The 19,068-nt window shown below is 43.0% G+C and overlaps 1 protein-coding gene across 1 annotated transcript; it reads right to left on the reverse strand.

The window, feature by feature from the left end:
- Window positions 1-475: 475 nt before the first annotated feature.
- On the reverse strand, window positions 476-18,791 carry prx (periaxin). The gene is made up of 7 exons (XM_034115837.1): window positions 18,680-18,791; window positions 17,400-17,559; window positions 17,064-17,257; window positions 16,403-16,644; window positions 8,910-16,123; window positions 2,534-8,494; window positions 476-1,965 (listed from the first exon to the last, which is right to left on the reverse strand). The coding sequence occupies exons 1-7, from the start codon at window positions 18,707-18,709 to the stop codon at window positions 1,679-1,681; spliced, it is 14,088 nt and encodes a 4,695-aa protein (XP_033971728.1). The 5' UTR covers window positions 18,710-18,791; the 3' UTR covers window positions 476-1,678.
- Between the last annotated feature and the right edge of the window lie 277 nt (window positions 18,792-19,068).

The following is a 19,068-nucleotide window of genomic DNA, read 5'->3' on the forward strand; positions in this document are numbered from 1 at the left end:
TTATGTCTGTATAGGCCGTTGTTGTGAGTGTGGACGGTCGGGGCATATACTGCGTTAGCTTAGCCAATCTCCATCTAGAAAAACACGAATTTTAAAAGGTTTTTCGCCTGCCGTCTGTCTGCAGACTTGACAAAGCATTAATTCATGGTTTTTACTAACCGGTATCAGTATGTTGTTACTTCGGCATCATTTTGAAACGTGTATTACAATTAAATCACGGTCAAATATGTCCATCTTGTTGTAGTTCTAGCCCTCTTGCCAGCGCTCCTCTCTCTAGTTTAGCATACTCAGCCCGACTCAGCCCTGTTTGTTGGCCCCGATAGAACCACAATTTTCTAGGGCCAGAAAAGAGGGGAAAAAGTGGCCCCGTGCCGTGCCGCGCCGGAACGAGGCCTAGTGGAAGCACAACCAAAAAAGGGGACGGCACGACACGGCACGCTTAAAGCGAGCTACGCGCTGCAATGGAAATGCGCCATAAATGTGTAGTCAACAAACATGTTTTTTAAAGATGGCAAAAGGCTTAACCTCAACTTTTATTTTGAACAATAATTGAAGTGTCATTGTAGCAGCTTGAAAGTAAAACATTTTTTGTTTTTGAGGACCTTTTTTTAAGTTTCAAGAGAAAAAGTTTTACAGTTTGAAATGTAGACCTTATCTCAGTGATTTTGTTAAAGCACCCAACAGCACCCTAATCCCCAAATTTCCTCTGAGCCTGCTATTGATGTTCTGAAACACAACATACAGTAGTTCACAGATGAGTTGCAAAACATCAGCATCAGTCAGGATGTGTATCTTGAAGCCAAGAGTCTACTCACAAAATATACAGCAGTGTGTTTTTTGGCAGTCTACAGTAAAAACATGAATATAAAATTGATTAGCAGCAGGGTGGCCTACAGTAAATGTATGAACCTTAAACCAGAAGTCACAGGTCTGATCCCCACAGCAAGAAAAGAGTCCAGAGTGTCCTGCTCACGCACCGTGACTGTCTCTGGGTAACAGCATCAGCTAAATGCGTCAAATATAAAACTATGGCAGCAAATGAGATTAGCCTATAATCTCAAAAAGCTCACACTTTTCCTTCAAGACAAAAAACAGGTTATTATTAGGTCAAACAATATAACTTCTTCTCCTGACCGGTGAATATGAAAATAATTACATTTCTAATCGAGGGAATACTGCTTCATAAAAGCAATGATATGGTTGTATTTACATGAATATTACTCTGGCCTGTACTGTTGCAGTTCAAATAATTGTCAAATCCATGATACTGATGAGAGTAAATGACTCATTCCAGCGCATTGTGAACAAACAACAATAAATAATCAAGCAGTGTGACATGTTTACATTCAGAGTGAAAACTTTAAAACCAAACGAAATCTGATAAATAATACAAACTAAACTAACAAAACTCGAACTACGGTTACAAAAATTACATTTAAAATGAGAAGAAAGGAAGCACATATTACTCTGTTGGTTTTATAATGACAATGATGCCGATTGATGAAATGCAACTGTTTTTTCATCACATTCATATCTCACCCATTAAAATAAAAAAGAAAGACCTTTACCTAATCGAGGTTTGCCACGTCGCAGGCTTAGCCTAGGCTACAAGAACACTGCAACCTCACCAAGAAACCCAACAAGATGGAAAGACATTTAAGATATGATTACAGCAGCCTCAGTATTTAAAGTCTGACACCTTGTGAGTTGTTGTCGTGGTGGCTGAAGATTCACCTGTTCGTGTCTCAGAGGAAACCATGTGACGGGTGACTCTGGTGGTCTTGGTCACCATGGTGACAGTTCCCTCCTCAGCGGAGGAGGCTTGGTGCTCCTCAGATATTTCCTGCTTGCTAAAGTCGAGCCCTGAGGTGTGAAGGCAGAAAGACCCCGAGACATCAGCCTCACCTGCCACCTCCCCCTTCCGCTGGGCCTGAGGAGAACCCTCTGGGGTTATCTGGAGGAAGCCTGGAGGGGAGGAGACAAGCAGGTGGGTAGAAGAAAGGAAGCAAGGATAGGAAAGGCTGAGAGGTTAGGAAATCATGACAGAAAAGAAACTTAGTTTTATGTAGCAGAGAAGTAGGGGATATAAATATTATATATTATATATAAAGAATATATTATTAATTTATATAATAAACACAAAAACACAACACATTCAAAATAGCAAGGATAAATTGCTGATGATGTATAATGTAGTGCCAATTGTAACAACATATGACAACATAGTGAAATAAGGAAAGAAACAGGTATTAAGTAATTTACTTATTTGATTTGTGAATTATTATTATTTTTGTACAATCAATGTCTCTGAAATAGGAGTGATGCAGTGGTTTTGTGTTGCATTTCAATGTTCAGAGAACTCGTGAAAGACTAAGAAACAAACGTCCAATAAATACTGCACAAGTTATACTGAAAGTCAGTCACATGATAAAACACCTACAGTAGGACTTGGATATCGTCAACCCTTTATAAAAGTCTATGTGTCATTTTTCAAATGTCTTGTGATCACCGTTTGAAGTTTTTGTATCCTTACCTGTGGAGTGTGGCTTCAGGTTGAACTTAGGGACCTTGAACCAGGTGGAAGACTCCCTTTCTTCAGGTTCCTTGCTTTGGCTCTCGACCTCGCTCCATGCCTGGACTTTTGCAGAGCTAAACTCCATGGTGAAACTAGCAGGGGACTCTGAGCTGTCCCTGTCCAGCATGTCTGTTCTGGCATGAGATGACACCACATCCTTTGGGAGCTCCGCACTAAAACCAGAGAAGGCCATCTTGTCTGATTTTACTTGAAGTTCTTTAGTGTATTCCTCCATGTGTACTGTTGGTAAATCCTTTCCCAGTTTCATATTCATGCCAGAGTCCTCCCCCTCTACAGACATCTTGCCATATGGAGATGTTAACTGTACCTTTGGAAGATTGATTTTGCCGCTGAATGTCCCTTTATCATCCTTGGAGCCTATGTGAGGATCTTTTGCACCATTGAAATTGGATCTTGAACCGTCGCCCTTAAGATTGACATCAAAGGACCCTGATTCGCTAGGAGAAAACGACACAGCAGCTGACTTTTCTTTGGACTTCCCAAAGTTTGGCTTCATTATGATTTTTGGCAACTTCACGTTAAAGCCTTCTGTTTTAGCCTGAGCTGTCGTCTCCTCTTTTGGGAGGTGTGAGCATGCAGTGGGCTCACCTGTTTGAGGAGGATTTACCAAGACAAATACAGCTTTCTTTACTTTAGGCATTTTAGGACCCTCATACTGTATTTCTGGCCCAGTGATATTCATTCTTCCCTCAGGAGAGGAGATGGAGGGTAATGGGACCCCAAACTTAGGGATTTTGACTTTCTTGTCTTTTTCTGTTCCGTCCTCATCTTCATCCTGTGTTGTACCTATGTCAAAATCTATGTCTGGAATCCTGGGCACTCTCATTTCTGCTCTGGATGATGAGAAGCCACCCTCTCCCGCTGTTCCAAAGTCAGCCGAGCCTTGTTTGTTTGTCAGACAAACACTTGGTAACGTACACTCTGGTACTGGGATGTTAACACGATCTTTGTTGTTTTTATGTCCATTATGTGTTTCAATTTCAACTTCGTACTTAAATGTTTCTTTTCTCTTGCATTTGTGTTTGATATGACCACCTAAATCCTCATCACCGCAGTTTTTGCATATTTTTGCTTCTGCTTTTACATCTCGACCAGTCTTCTTCTTTGGCATCCCAATGTGGAATTTTGTTCCTTTGACTTTAGGGCCCTTTACTTTGCTGCTGATTCCTGCTGTGCTGATATCTAAATCAGGTAGTTCCATCTTTTTCCTGTCCTTCTTGCCCTCTCCTCTATAAAGTCCTAAATCCAACTCCAGGTCGCCTTTTGGACATTTGATGTCTATTGTAGGTATCTTAAGTTTGAGGCCTTTGTGCTCCCCCTCAACATGCAAGTCAGCTTCCCCAAGAGCTTCTGTGTCTTGTTTAGGTCTACTCAGTGTTGCATCGAGGTCCAACTCCGGTGATGACACTTTTGGCACAATTTCCCCTCCTAATTCAACAGCTGGTAAATTGATCTCTGCTTCACAGGATGGATTCAATGTTTCAATACCTTTACTTTTACTTTTAGGAAGTAAAATATCAACTTTTGGCATCTTGATATGTGGCAGCTTGCTGGTTCTTCCCTCAGCCTCCAGTTTTCCTTTAGGGATAGATAGGTCCACATCATGCATCTTGACATTTCCTCCTTCACCTCCCTCTATTTCAACTTTAGGGCCTTCACATTTTTTTTTTGGCAGAGAAATGGCAAAATCTGGCATTTTCCAGCTAGGCATTTTGATCTTTCCCTCAGCACCTCCCTCTAGTTCGAAATCTGTACTTTCGATCTTTCCTTTGGGATGTGAAATACCAATAGAAGGCATGGTGAGATGTGGCATCTTGTATTTTCCACCATCACCTTTGATCTCCATCCCCGAAGCATCAACCCTTCCCTTGGGCAGAGAGATGTCAACATCTGGCATTTTCATCTGAGGCATTTTGAACTTTCCTCCTGTACCTCCATCCATTTCAACATCTGGACCCTCAATCTTTCCTTTGGGCAGAGAGATGTCCATGTTGGGCATTTTCATGTGAGGCATTTTGAATTTTCCTCCGGTGCCTCCTTCTATTTCAATATCCGGATCACCGATCTTTCCTTTAGGAAGTGAAACATCAACAGAGGGCATACTGAGATGTGGCATCTTGAATTTACCACCATCTCCCTTGATAGCCATCTCTGGACCCTCAACCCTTCCCTTGGGCAGAGAGATGTCAACATCTGGCATTTTCATCTGAGGCATTTTGAACATTCCTCCTGTACCTCCATCCATTTCAACATCTGGACCTTCAATCCTTCCTTTAGGAAGAGAGATGTCAACATCTGGTATTTTCACATCAGGCATTTTGAACTTTCCTCCTTTACTTCCCTCCATTTCAACATCTGGACCCTCAATCTTTCCTTTAGGCAGAGAGATGCCAATGTTGGGCATTTTCATGTGAGGCATTTTGAATCTTCCACCTTTACTTCCCTCCATTTCAACGTCTGGACCTTCAATCCTTCCCTTGGGCAGAGAGATGTCAACATCTGGCATTTTCATCTGAGGCATTTTGAACTTTCCTCCTGTACCTCCATCCATTTCAACATCTGGACCCTCGATCTTTCCTTTAGGCAGAGAGATGTCCATGTTGGGCATTTTCATGTGAGGCATTTTGAATTTTCCACCTGTACCTCCTTCCATTCCAATATCTGGACCTTCAATCCTTCCTTTAGGAAGAGAGATGTCAACATCTGGCATTTTCATGTGAGGCATTTTGAACTTTCCTCCTTGACTTCCCTCCATTCCAACATCTGGACCCTCAATCTTTCCTTTAGGCAGAGAGATGCCAATGTTGGGCATTTTCATGTGAGGCATTTTGAATCTTCCACCTGTACTTCCCTCCATTTCAACGTCTGGACCTTCAATCCTTCCCTTGGGCAGAGAGATGTCAACATCTGGCATTTTCATGTGAGGCATTTTGAACTTTCCTCCGGTTCCTCCTTCCATTTTAAAATCGGGACCTTCTATCTTTCCTTTGGGAAGTGAAATGTCAACTGAAGGCATGTTGAGATGAGGCATTTTAAACTTTCCATCCTCGCCTTCGATTTCCATCTCTGAACCCTCAATCCTTCCTTTGGGCAGGGAGATGTCGATGTTGGGCATTTGCATGTGAGGCATTTTGAATGCTCCTCCAGAACCTCCCTCCATTTCAATGTCTGGACCTTCAATCTTTCCTTTGGGCAGAGAGATGTCGATGATGGGCATTCTCATGTGCGGCATTTTGAATTTTCCTCCGGTTCCTCCTTCCATTCCAAAATCTGGACCTTCAATCTTTCCTTTAGGCAGAGAGATGTCAACATCTGGCATTTTCATGTGAGGCATTTTGAACTTTCCTCCTGTACCTCCATCCATTTCAACATCTGGACCCTCGATCTTTCCTTTAGGCAGAGAGATGTCGATGTTGGGCATTTTCATGTGAGGCATTTTGAATGTTCCACCTGTACCTCCTTCCATTCCAATATCTGGACCTTCAATCTTTCCTTTAGGAAGAGAGATGTCAACATCTGGTATTTTCACATCAGGCATTTTGAACTTTCCTCCTTTACTTCCCTCCATTCCAACATCTGGACCCTCAATCTTTCCTTTAGGCAGAGAGATGCCAATGTTGGGCATTTTCATGTGAGGCATTTTGAATCTTCCACCTGTACTTCCCTCCATTTCAACGCCTGGACCTTCAATCCTTCCCTTGGGCAGAGAGATGTCAACATCTGGCATTTTCATCTGAGGCATTTTGAACTTTCCTCCGTTTCCTCCTTCCATTTTAACATCTGGACCCTCGATCTTTCCTTTAGGCAGAGAGATGTCCATGTTGGGCATTTTCATGTGAGGCATTTTGAATTTTCCACCTGTACCTCCTTCCATTCCAATATCTGGACCTTCAATCTTTCCTTTAGGCAGAGAGATGTCAACATCTGGCATTTTCACATCAGGCATTTTGAACTTTCCTCCTTTACTTCCCTCCATTCCAACATCTGGACCCTCAATCTTTCCTTTAGGCAGAGAGATGCCAATGTTGGGCATTTTCATGTGAGGCATTTTGAATCTTCCACCTGTACTTCCCTCCATTTCAACGTCTGGACCTTCAATCCTTCCCTTGGGCAGAGAGATGTCAACATCTGGCATTTTCATGTGAGGCATTTTGAACTTTCCTCCGGTTCCTCCTTCCATTTTAAAATCGGGACCTTCTATCTTTCCTTTGGGAAGTGAAATGTCAACTGAAGGCATGTTGAGATGAGGCATTTTAAACTCTCCATCCTCGCCTTTGATTTCCATCTCTGAACCCTCAATCCTTCCTTTGGGCAGGGAGATGTCAATGTTGGGCATTTGCATGTGAGGCATTTTGAATGCTCCTCCAGAACCTCCCTCCATTTCAATGTCTGGACCTTCAATCTTTCCTTTGGGCAGAGAGATGTCGATGATGGGCATTCTCATGTGCGGCATTTTGAATTTTCCTCCGGTTCCTCCTTCCATTCCAAAATCTGGACCTTCAATCTTTCCTTTAGGCAGAGAGATGTCAACATCTGGCATTTTCATGTGAGGCATTTTGAACTTTCCTCCTGTACCTCCATCCATTTCAACATCTGGACTCTCGATCTTTCCTTTAGGCAGAGAGATGTCGATGTTGGGCATTTTCATGTGAGGCATTTTGAATTTTCCACCTGTACCTCCTTCCATTCCAATATCTGGACCTTCAATCTTTCCCTTGGGCAGAGAGATGTCAACATCTGGCATTTTCATGTGAGGCATTTTGAACTTTCCTCCTTGACTTCCCTCCATTCCAACATCTGGACCCTCAATCTTTCCCTTGGGCAGAGAGATGCCAATGTTGGGCATTTTCATGTGAGGCATTTTGAATCTTCCACCTGTACTTCCCTCCATTTCAACGTCTGGACCTTCAATCCTTCCCTTGGGCAGAGAGATGTCAACATCTGGCATTTTCATGTGAGGCATTTTGAACTTTCCTCCGGTTCCTCCTTCCATTTTAAAATCGGGACCTTCTATCTTTCCTTTGGGAAGTGAAATGTCAACTGAAGGCATGTTGAGATGAGGCATTTTAAACTTTCCATCCTCGCCTTCGATTTCCATCTCTGAACCCTCAATCCTTCCTTTGGGCAGGGAGATGTCGATGTTGGGCATTTGCATGTGAGGCATTTTGAATGCTCCTCCAGAACCTCCCTCCATTTCAATGTCTGGACCTTCAATCTTTCCTTTGGGCAGAGAGATGTCGATGATGGGCATTCTCATGTGCGGCATTTTGAATTTTCCTCCGGTTCCTCCTTCCATTCCAAAATCTGGACCTTCAATCTTTCCTTTAGGCAGAGAGATGTCAACATCTGGCATTTTCATGTGAGGCATTTTGAACTTTCCTCCTGTACCTCCATCCATTTCAACATCTGGACCCTCAATCTTTCCTTTAGGCAGAGAGATGTCGATGTTGGGCATTTTCATGTGAGGCATTTTGAATTTTCCACCTGTACCTCCTTCCATTCCAATATCTGGACCTTCAATCTTTCCCTTGGGCAGAGAGATGTCAACATCTGGCATTTTCATGTGAGGCATTTTGAACTTTCCTCCTTGACTTCCCTCCATTCCAACATCTGGACCCTCAATCTTTCCCTTGGGCAGAGAGATGTCAACATCTGGTATTTTCACATCAGGCATTTTGAACTTTCCTCCTTGACTTCCCTCCATTCCAACATCTGGACCCTCAATCTTTCCTTTAGGCAGAGAGATGCCAATGTTGGGCATTTTCATGTGAGGCATTTTGAATCTTCCACCTGTACTTCCCTCCATTTCAACGTCTGGACCTTCAATCCTTCCCTTGGGCAGAGAGATGTCAACATCTGGCATTTTCATGTGAGGCATTTTGAACTTTCCTCCGGTTCCTCCCTTCCATTTTAAAATCGGGACCTTCTATCTTTCCTTTGGGAAGTGAAATGTCAACTGAAGGCATGTTGAGATGAGGCATTTTAAACTTTCCATCCTCGCCTTCGATTTCCATCTCTGAACCCTCAATCCTTCCTTTGGGCAGGGAGATGTCGATGTTGGGCATTTGCATGTGAGGCATTTTGAATGCTCCTCCAGAACCTCCCTCCATTTCTATGTCTGGACCTTCAATCTTTCCTTTGGGCAGAGAGATGTCGATGATGGGCATTCTCATGTGCGGCATTTTGAACTTTCCTCCTTTAGTTCCCTCCATTTCAACGCCTGGACCTTCGATATCCTCTTTGGGCAGAGAGATGTCAATGTTGGGCATTTTCAAGTGCGGCATTTTAAATTTGCCTCCGGTGCCTCCGGTGCCTCCTTCTATTTCAATATCTGGATCACCGATCTTTCCTTTAGGAAGTGAAACATCAACAGAGGGCATACTGAGATGTGGCATCTTGAATTTACCACCATCTCCCTTGATAGCCATCTCTGGACCCTCAACCCTTCCCTTGGGCAGAGAGATGTCAACATCTGGCATTTTCATCTGAGGCATTTTGAACTTTCCTCCTGTACCTCCATCCATTTCAACATCTGGACCTTCAATCCTTCCTTTAGGAAGAGAGATGTCAACATCTGGCATTTTCATCTGAGGCATTTTGAACTTTCCTCCTTGACTTCCTTCCATTTCAACATCTGGACCCTCAATCTTTCCTTTAGGCAGAGAGATGTCGATGTTAGGCATTTTCATGTGAGGCATTTTGAATCTTCCACCTGTACCTCCTTCCATTTTAAAATCGGGACCTTCAATCTTTCCCTTGGGCAGAGAGATGTCAACATCTGGCATTTTTAGGTCCCCAGTTTTCCCTCTAGGAAGGGACAGATCAATGTCAGGCATCTTGATTCCAGGCAACTTGAATTTGCCTCCTTTTCCCTCAGTCTTTGCATCATGCTCTACTCTAGGCAGGGACACATCCAGGTCTACTTTGGGGATGGAAATGTCAATTGTTGGCATTTCTGGAATGTTGAGGCTTACCTCATAACCTCTGATATCAGCCTCTGAGACATCCACCTCTGCTTTAGGTAACAGAACCTCAGTCTCTGGTGTATTAGCTGCTGGTAGTGACAACTCAACAGAGGGCATCTTAACCTTGGCTTTAGACTCAAAGTTACCGCTTTGCTTACCTAAATCCTTCTCTTTAGAGCCAAATCCTGGCATTGAGAACTTTGGTAGTTTGAGAGTGACATCAGGGGCATGGAACCCACCTTTCCCTTCAACATCTGCCCCCAGCTCAGCATTAACCCCTCCCTCTGGGAGCTGACTTTTTGGTGATATTTTAAACTTGGGGAATTTTCCCTTTTTAACTTTAACATCCACATCAGGACAAGACACGGATACATCTGCATGCTTTTTGGATACACCAAATGAAGGCATTTTAATTTTCGTTTTTTTCACCTTGACTTTTCTGTCCCCATCAAACTCTACTGATGGTGCCCTTATCTCTCCTTCCACATGCGGTGAGCTGAGGGAAATGTCTCCTTTGGGGACAGACATTGCAAAATCACCACTCTTAGACTTTCCACCAAACCTTGGTAGAGAGAAACTTGGGAATTTGAGGGAAACATCAGGCAGATCAAAGCTGCCCCCTGAAGAAGGCCTGCCTCCCTCGGCTTTAAGGACACCGCTGATAGTAGGAGGTTTGAGGGATGCACCTGGAGCTTCTACACCACCTGTTGCAATGTCTGCACACTTTACTTTTACCTTGGCTGGATTGATTTCTCCTATGAGACCAGACATCTTTAAATCTCCTGATGCTTCGGGCCCAGAGGTGTCCAATTTGAGGCTTTTGTCTTTATGACCAGAGGGAAGGCTAAGGTCAAGATCACATTTGGGGAGATTTATGTCAAGAGTTGGCATATGGAGCCCAACACCAGATAAGTCCACCTTTGGCAATTCATACTTTCCCTTTCCAGACGGTCCTTCAAAGCTGATATCTCCCTCTAATTTTCCAACAGGAACTGAAATATCAACATCTGGTGTTGAGATCTCTCCTCCCTTAATCTTCGGTCCTTCAACTTTGACATTGCCTTCTGGCAGGTTCATCTTTGGAAGTGACATGTCAAATTTAGGCGTTTTGAATATTCCTCCTTTTACCTCAGGACCCTCAATACTGATGCCAGCCTTTCCTTTGGGAACTGACAGGTCAATGTCTGGCATGTTGATATTTCCTTCCTTAAATTCAGGGCCTTCAATATGAATCTCTGGCCCCTTAGCTTTCATTTTCGGAAGAGAGAAATCAACAGAGGGCATATGGAACTTGCCTCCTTTTCCAGCATGTCCTTCAATTTCCATTTCACCTCTTGCTTTTACTTTGGGCAGTGAAATATCAATGTTGGGCATCTCAATCCTCCCTCCCTTGATTTCCGGGCCTTTGAGTTTGACATCACCCTCTGGCAGATTTGCTTTTGGTAAAGACATATCAAATTTGGGCATTTTAAATGTACCTCCCAAAACCTTTGATCCCTCGACATTAAGGTTTGCTTTGGGTATTGAAATGTCAACAGTTGGTGTTTCAATTTTTCCTTTCATATTTGGTCCTTCGACATTGGCGTTGACCTTTGGGAGACTCGCTTTTGGCAGAGAAACATCACATTTTGGCATTTTGAATTTCCCTCCTTTCAACTGAGGGCCTTCAACATTTATCTCTCCCTCAACCTTTCCTCTGGGAGGTGAAATGTCAACAGTTGGGATGTTGACCTTTTCTCCTTCAACATCAGGACCCTCAAGGCTGATGTCTACATTGGGAGATTTTATTTTGGGTAGAGAAACATCAAGTGAAGGCATGTTTAGCTTTCCACCTTTAACTTCAGGGCCTTCAATATTTAACTCTGGTCCCCTAGCTTTCATTTTAGGAAGAGAGATATCAAAAGAGGGCATATGGAACGTGCCTCCTTTACCCACATGTCCCTCTATGTCAACATCTCCCTTTACCTTTCCTTTTGGGAGTGAGATATCAACCTTTGGCATTTCCAGATTGCCCTCTGGCAGGTTCATCTTTGGAAGTGAAACGTCAAATTTGGGCATTTTGAATTTTCCTCCTTTTCCATCAGGACCCTCAATATTGAGATCAACGTCAGTCTTTCCCTTTGGGATCGACAGGTCAATGTCTGGCATGTCGATCCTTCCTCCTGTAAGTTCAGGACCTTCTATGTTGACCTCTGGCCCCTTAGCTTTCATTTTAGGAAGAGAGATATCAAAAGAGGGCATATGGAACTTGCCTCCCTTTCCAGCATGTCCTGACATTTCTCCTCCTGCTTTTACTTTGGGAAGTGAAATATCAATGTCTGGCATCGCAATCTTCTCTCCTTTGATATCTGGGCCTTTAAGTTTGACATCACCCTCTGGGAAATTCATTTTTGGGAAAGACATATCAAATGTTGGCATTTTAAATCTACTCCCTTTTACCTCAGGACCCTCAACTTCAAGGTCACCCTCAAGGTTTCCTTTAGGGAGTGAAATGTCAACAGTTGGCAAGTTAAACGTTGATCCTTTAACATCAGGACCTTCAAGGCTGATATCTACCTCTGGAGACTTCATTTTAGGGAGGGACATGTCACCTTTGATTTCAGGTCCTTTGATATTAAGATCAGGTCCCTTTGCTTTGATTTTAGGAAGAGAGATATTGAGTGAGGGCATGTGAAACTGGCCTCCTTTACCACCATGCCCATCAATGTCTATATCCACTTCTGCTTTTCCTTTTGGAAGTGAAAGGTCAACAGTTGGCATATACATTTTTCCTTTCAAATCGGTTCCTTCTGCATTGGCATCAACATTTGGTAGACTAACTTTTGGCAGAGAAACATCACATTTTGGCATTTTGAATTTCCCTCCTTTCAACTGAGGGCCTTCAACATTTATCTCTCCCTCAACCTTTCCTCTGGGAGGTGAAATGTCAACAGTTGGGATGTTGACCTTTTCTCCTTCAACATCAGGACCCTCAAGGCTGATGTCTACATTGGGAGATTTTATTTTGGGTAGAGAAACATCAAGTGAAGGCATGTTTAGCTTTCCACCTTTAACTTCAGGGCCTTCAATATTTAACTCTGGTCCCCTAGCTTTCATTTTAGGAAGAGAGATATCAACAGAGGGCATATGGAACTTGCCTCCTTTTGCACCATGTCCTTCGATTTCAATGTGTCCTCCTGCCTTTCCTTTAGGCAGTGAAATATCAATGTCTGGCATCTCGATCTTCCCTCCCTTCATGTCTGGACCTTTAAGCTTGACATCACCCTTTGGGAGACTAACTGTTGGCATTGAGACATCAAATGTTGGCATTTTAAATGTACCACCCTTCACCTCAGGACCCTCCACATCGATGTCTCCCTCAACTCTTCCCTTGGGGAGTGAAACGTCACCTTTAAAGTCAGGTCCTTCAATATCAACATCAACTCCCTTAGCTTTCATTTTAGGAAGAGAGATATCAAAAGAGGGCATATGGAACGTGCCTCCTTTACCCACATGTCCCTCTATGTCAACATCTCCCTTTACCTTTCCTTTTGGGAGTGAGATATCAACCTTTGGCATTTCCAGATTGCCCTCTGGCAGGTTCATCTTTGGAAGTGAAACGTCAAATCTGGGCATTTTGAATTTTCCTCCTTTTCCATCAGGACCCTCAATATTGAGATCAACGTCAGTCTTTCCCTTTGGGATCGACAGGTCAATGTCTGGAATGTCGATCCTTCCTCCTGTAAGTTCAGGACCTTCTATGTTGACCTCTGGCCCCTTAGCTTTCATTTTAGGAAGAGAGATATCAAAAGAGGGCATATGGAACTTGCCTCCCTTTCCAGCATGTCCTGACATTTCTCCTCCTGCTTTTACTTTGGGAAGTGAAATATCAATGTCTGGCATCGCAATCTTCTCTCCTTTGATATCTGGGCCTTTAAGTTTGACATCACCCTCTGGGAAATTCATTTTTGGGAAAGACATATCAAATGTTGGCATTTTAAATCTACTCCCTTTTACCTCAGGACCCTCAACTTCAAGGTCACCCTCAAGGTTTCCTTTAGGGAGTGAAATGTCAACAGTTGGCAAGTTAAACTTTCCTCCTCTAACATCAGGACCTTCAAGGCTGATATCTACCTCTGGAGACTTCATTTTAGGGAGGGACATGTCACCTTTGATTTCAGGTCCGTGCATATCTATATCTCCCGCTATTTTTCCTTTTGGGAGTGAAATATCAACCGTGGGACTTTCCACATTGCCCTCTGGCAGCTTCATCTTCAGAAGTGAAACATCAAATGTAGGTGTTTTGAGTGTTCCTCCTTTTACCTCAGGACCCTCAATACTGAGGTCAGCCTTGCCTTTGGGGAGAGACAAGTCAATGTCTGGCATGTTGATTTTTCCTCCCTTAAGCTTAGGGCCTTTGACTTTTCCTTTAGGTAGTCCAATATTATAGGATGGTTTTTCAAAATTCCCATCTTTTCCAGAGTGAACATCAATGTCAATATCTCCCTTTGCTTTTCTTTTGGGAAACGAGAAGTTGATTTTTGGCATTTGAAATGTCCTACCCTTGACTTTTGGCCCTTGTAAATTCACATCTCTTTCAGGGATTTTTACTGCAGGAAGAGCGATGTCTGCAGATGGCAAGCTGAATTCAGCACCTCTTCCTTCACCCTCAGCAGTGCACTTGCCTTGTAATGTTCCTGGTGGGGTTGAAATCTCAATAGTTGGCATCTTCATTTCCCCAGCCTTGATGTCTGATGCCTTGATTTTGATGTCACCTTTCTTTGATTTAATTGTAGGGAGAGAAACCTCAACGTTCCCCTTTGGAAGAGAGATATCAACGGAGTGTCCCTCAAGTCCAATATTTCCCTCAGGCATCTTAATCTTTGGTAGTGACACATCTAAAGAAGGCGTGTTGAACGTTGCTCCTCCTTTAATATCAGGTCCTTGAATATGAACCTCTCCTTCCTTGTTTTTCATCTTTGGGAGTGTTTTGTCAAAAGTTGGCAGCTTGAACTTGGCTCCACTACCAACACTGCTCTCTAACTCCATGTTGCCCCCCAAGTTTGCCGTGGGGAGGGAATAGTCAACATTTGGAAGTTTGGGGCATTCTAGGTTTAAGTCTCCTTCAGGTACCTCCACTTTTGGGAGAGAGATGTCTACAGAGGGCATATTGAATTTACCACCTTCGAATTCACTCATCCCAATGTTCAAATGCTCCTCTACGTTTCCCTTGGGAACAGAGATATCAACAGTGGGCATTTTGATCTTCCCACCTTTTATTTCAGGGCCTTCGATGTCCACCTCACCTGTCTTCATTTTAGGGATGGAGATGTCAAACGTTGGTAACTGAAATGTTCCTCCTCCTCCAACATCAGTTGTTCCAGTTTTGCCTTCAGGAAGTATCAGGTCTACCTTGGGTAACTTAAAGCCTTCTCCTTTAAAATGTACTTCTCCTTCTGGTGACTTAATCTTTGGAAGAGATATGTCAAACTCAGGCATTTTGAACTTCCCATCTCCACCAACAAAGTAGTGCATATCTGCATCGTCCCCCTCTGCTTCCACCTTTGGGAGAGCGATGTCAACAGAAGGTAGACCGAATTTTCCTCCACTTTCTGGACTTTCAATGTTCACATTTGATGGACCCATCTTTGGTAATGAGATGTCAACCTTTGGCCTGGAGATTTTGGGCCCTGTGAAAGTGCCCTCTACCTCATCAGGAATTCTGCATCCAGTGTCAAATTCCAAATCTACTTCAGGCACAGAGATGTCCATGGCAGGCATTTTGATTGCTGTCTTCCCAGCTCCTTCGTACTTTGGGAGCGAAATCTCCATGTCAGACTTTCCCTTCACGTGTGGTAAAGAAATATCAAGAGAAGGCATTTCAACAGATGCAGCGTTTCCCGAGAGATCAACTTCCATCTTTGATTTGGAAATATTTGCCTCAGGGAGATTGATCTTACCACCTCCTTTGAGTTCTACTTTTGGAGGTGTAATGTCAGTTTGAGGCACATTCATACCTTTGGCTTTCACCTTAATCTCACCATCTATCTCATCCGAATGACGTGAGAGTCTAACTTTTGGCAGTTTCAACTTTGGCATTCTTAGCTTTGCATCTCCTTTGCCTGAGTCTACATTCATTTGACCACTTGTAGCCTCTGCATCAGAGCCTCCTTTGATGTTGATCTTAGGAGCTTTGATTTTAGCCTCTCCCTTCACAGCGGGCAAAGACGCCTCAGCTTTTCCGGAAGGTAGTGCAAACTCCACATCAGGCGCATTAAGCTTAACTCCTCCCATCTCCATGTCTATGTTTTTATCTCCAGACAAACTAAACTCCACTGACGGTGGCTGGATGTTCACACCAGGGGGCTTCAGCTCCACAGATCCAGTCTCCAATGCTGAGCCTGACTTTGTGTGTTTGCTCTTAGGGAAGTTGATTCCAAACTTGTGTCCTTTTACTTTGGTTTTCACTTTAGCTCCAGGTATCTCAGGTGGAGAGATGTTCACCTCTCCCTCGAGATGTTCTGTTTCCACTTTACCTCCTGTGATGTCCCCAGTGAGAACCTTTGTTTTCATGTGGGGAAACCTAGGAGAAAGGAAGGAGAGAAGAAGAAAAAACATTGTGACATAGCAAAAAAATGTAGCAAACATTCCAAAAATGTTTTGTAAAGAATACTGTACTGTATAAAATAAGAATAGTTTTCCGATAATAATTTGATGATGTTTTTAAAAAAAAAACATTTATAGAATTGTGGTACTTTTGTAACTATTCTTTAGCCTCTTAATGTTTCTAAACACCTACACAAGTTGGATCAGAGGGTCATTTTGAGAATTTCAATATGAAAAGGACACAAACAAGGCCAACCTGATCCTCCTCTTGGCCTTCCCCACAGCTGCTGCTCCCTCGGCTCCTTCTGCTTCAGCCTTAGTGCTCTTCCTCGGTTTGAACTTTGGGAGAGAAAACTCCACGTCTACGTCACTCATCTCCACCTTGGTAGGCTGTCCCTCGATCACCAGCTCCTCTCTGCGCTTCTCCTTCAGCCTCTTCAGACCAAAACGTCCACCCCTCATCTTCTTGGCCTTGAACTGCTTGCTGCCCTTCACACTCTGATAAATCATAAAAGGCAAGAGGTTTCAGCCTAAGGCTTTCACATTGAGTATGGTACTAACTGTTAAGGCACTAGCTTTATGTAGGTTGATCGATTGACAACTGAAATAGTTTGGAAAATATGTTTTTTTTCTAATTTGGGACTAGAAGATTGGACGAAATGTTTATACTATATAAAAATGATACTCTATCTAAAATGACTCAATTGAGTTTAGAATGATAAATCACACATACAGACTAATAATTAGGGCTGTCAACATTAACTCTCGTATTCAATCTGGAAACCTTGATGTGTTCATTCTTTTTGTGCAAATTAATCATATTACCAAGTTAACCCCCAAATGTCCTCCCGCAAGGATGTTTACCATGGATTACTTAGCAGAGATATGTATGTATATATAATAATATAATTAAATACCATTTTGGCCACCTTGGCTTTGGGACCTTTGACCTCCACACTGGGAACATGAGGCCGTACGCAGATCTCTAATCCAGGGATGATCCTCTTCAGCTGGAAGCTGACCTTATATGGCTCGGCGCACTGAAGGATCTTCAGAGCGTCTTCATACTTCACGTTATCAAAGTAGACCTTGGCACTCAGCAGCTGGTCCCCTTAACACAGAGAACATTTGAATTATTATGTCCAGTGTTCAAAATGTCCGTAGGGAAGTGGCAATGGTAGTAGCTAACCATTTGACCATTTCATTTTAACTACAGAATGTTCACTGTAGGTGCTCATAAAGATTACAGGTACCTTCCTGGAGACTGAGATGTTTAGCAGCTGGTGAGTCTCTGAGGACATCTTTCACAAAGATCCCTCGCTGTCCTCCACCAGTCACACTGTAGCCGCTGGCTCCAGCCTCCGCCTCCGTCTCCACCACGATCTCCATGGATGGAGAGGCTTCTTCCACACACTAACACACACACACACACACACACACACACACACACACACACACACACACACACACACACACACACACACACACACACACACACACACACACACACACGCGCGCACACACCCACACCACACACACACACACACACACACACACACACACACACACACACACACACACACACACACACACACACACAGAACTTAGACTGCAGTAAAACTGTATATTCACACTTGATTTGACATGTTACAGCAAAGTGGCATTGACCAGGAGAACTGGTCAGGGGAACTGGTCAGGGGAACTGGTCAGTTGTTTGACAGTTGTTGAAGACATGTTTGTATTTAATTGATTGGTTTTATTAACCAAGGACTAAATAGATATGATACTTGGATCATAAAGTGGGAGTGGCTTAGACAATAATACATTACTAGATTTACTAGTATCTAAACGATAAATGATGAATTAAAGATATTACTCTGTGGATGCTGGACTCCATAATGTTATCAATATATCATCAGACACCGAATGTACATCTGTCAGTATTTTTCTTAATTCTTTGCAGAGTAGCAATGTTTTAAAAGCACAATGGCTTGAACTCTGTGATCTTATTTCACTTTAACATTACATTACACTAAGTGTGAGACGCTCTTATCCAAAGCATACACTTCAACACCCTACAGCTACGGGATTTGATATACCTTGCCTAAAGACACTTTGACATGTTGACTGCAGGGGGTGGGGATCGAACAAATGACTCTCCGATTCGTAGAGGCCTATTATCCCCTGAGCCACTGCTGCCCCACTTGCTTGAGTGGGTGCAGAATTTGTTGTACAGTTACATGTCACTTCACACTTTGCTCCTGAATCCATTTAATGCATTAAGCTGCCACAGAGAAAAGGTCACTCTATTCTTGGATCCCATTCTCTTTTCCAGTGAGTGACCCAAGGAAATAGCTTAACTCAAACAAAGGAAAAAGTGGACTTTATTAACCATTGGAGTAACCTTATGTGCACGTGTTCCCTCTCCTTTAATAACATTAGCAATGACAGATAAAAAACTATGCTCTCCAGTTTCCCTCACTGATACAAACAACATGTTTTAGCTCTCAGAGTTGAACAAGCTGCTGCTTACTGTCTGCTGGTCTGTGGGCTCTGAGTCCATCTCTGGTTGGGCCGGTTGGCAGGTGGACTCTCTCAGGTGACTTCTCTTTTGACTCAACACCTGCTTCAGCTCTGCATGTAGCTTCTCCTTCTGCACCTGCAGTACAGAGGGAGTATGTTACAGTATGTCTTGAGGCCAGAAGATCAACACAGAATCAACCACGCTTTCGTTAAAAGTATTATTTTAGGGTATATTGCTTTGATTTCATTCTATAATTATGCTCTCATTTCTTTACTATGTGCACTTCTGTTCAATCTAAGAGGATGACTATACAAAACAAAATGCTGCAGAAGGAGAATGCAGTAATAAAACATATTATTTGTAACTTTTTATTTTATTTCAACAGTTTATTATTTAAC

The sequence above is a fragment of the Trematomus bernacchii genome, unplaced genomic scaffold, assembly GCF_902827165.1.
Source record: "Trematomus bernacchii unplaced genomic scaffold, fTreBer1.1, whole genome shotgun sequence".
Taxonomy (NCBI): Eukaryota; Metazoa; Chordata; class Actinopteri; order Perciformes; family Nototheniidae; genus Trematomus; species Trematomus bernacchii.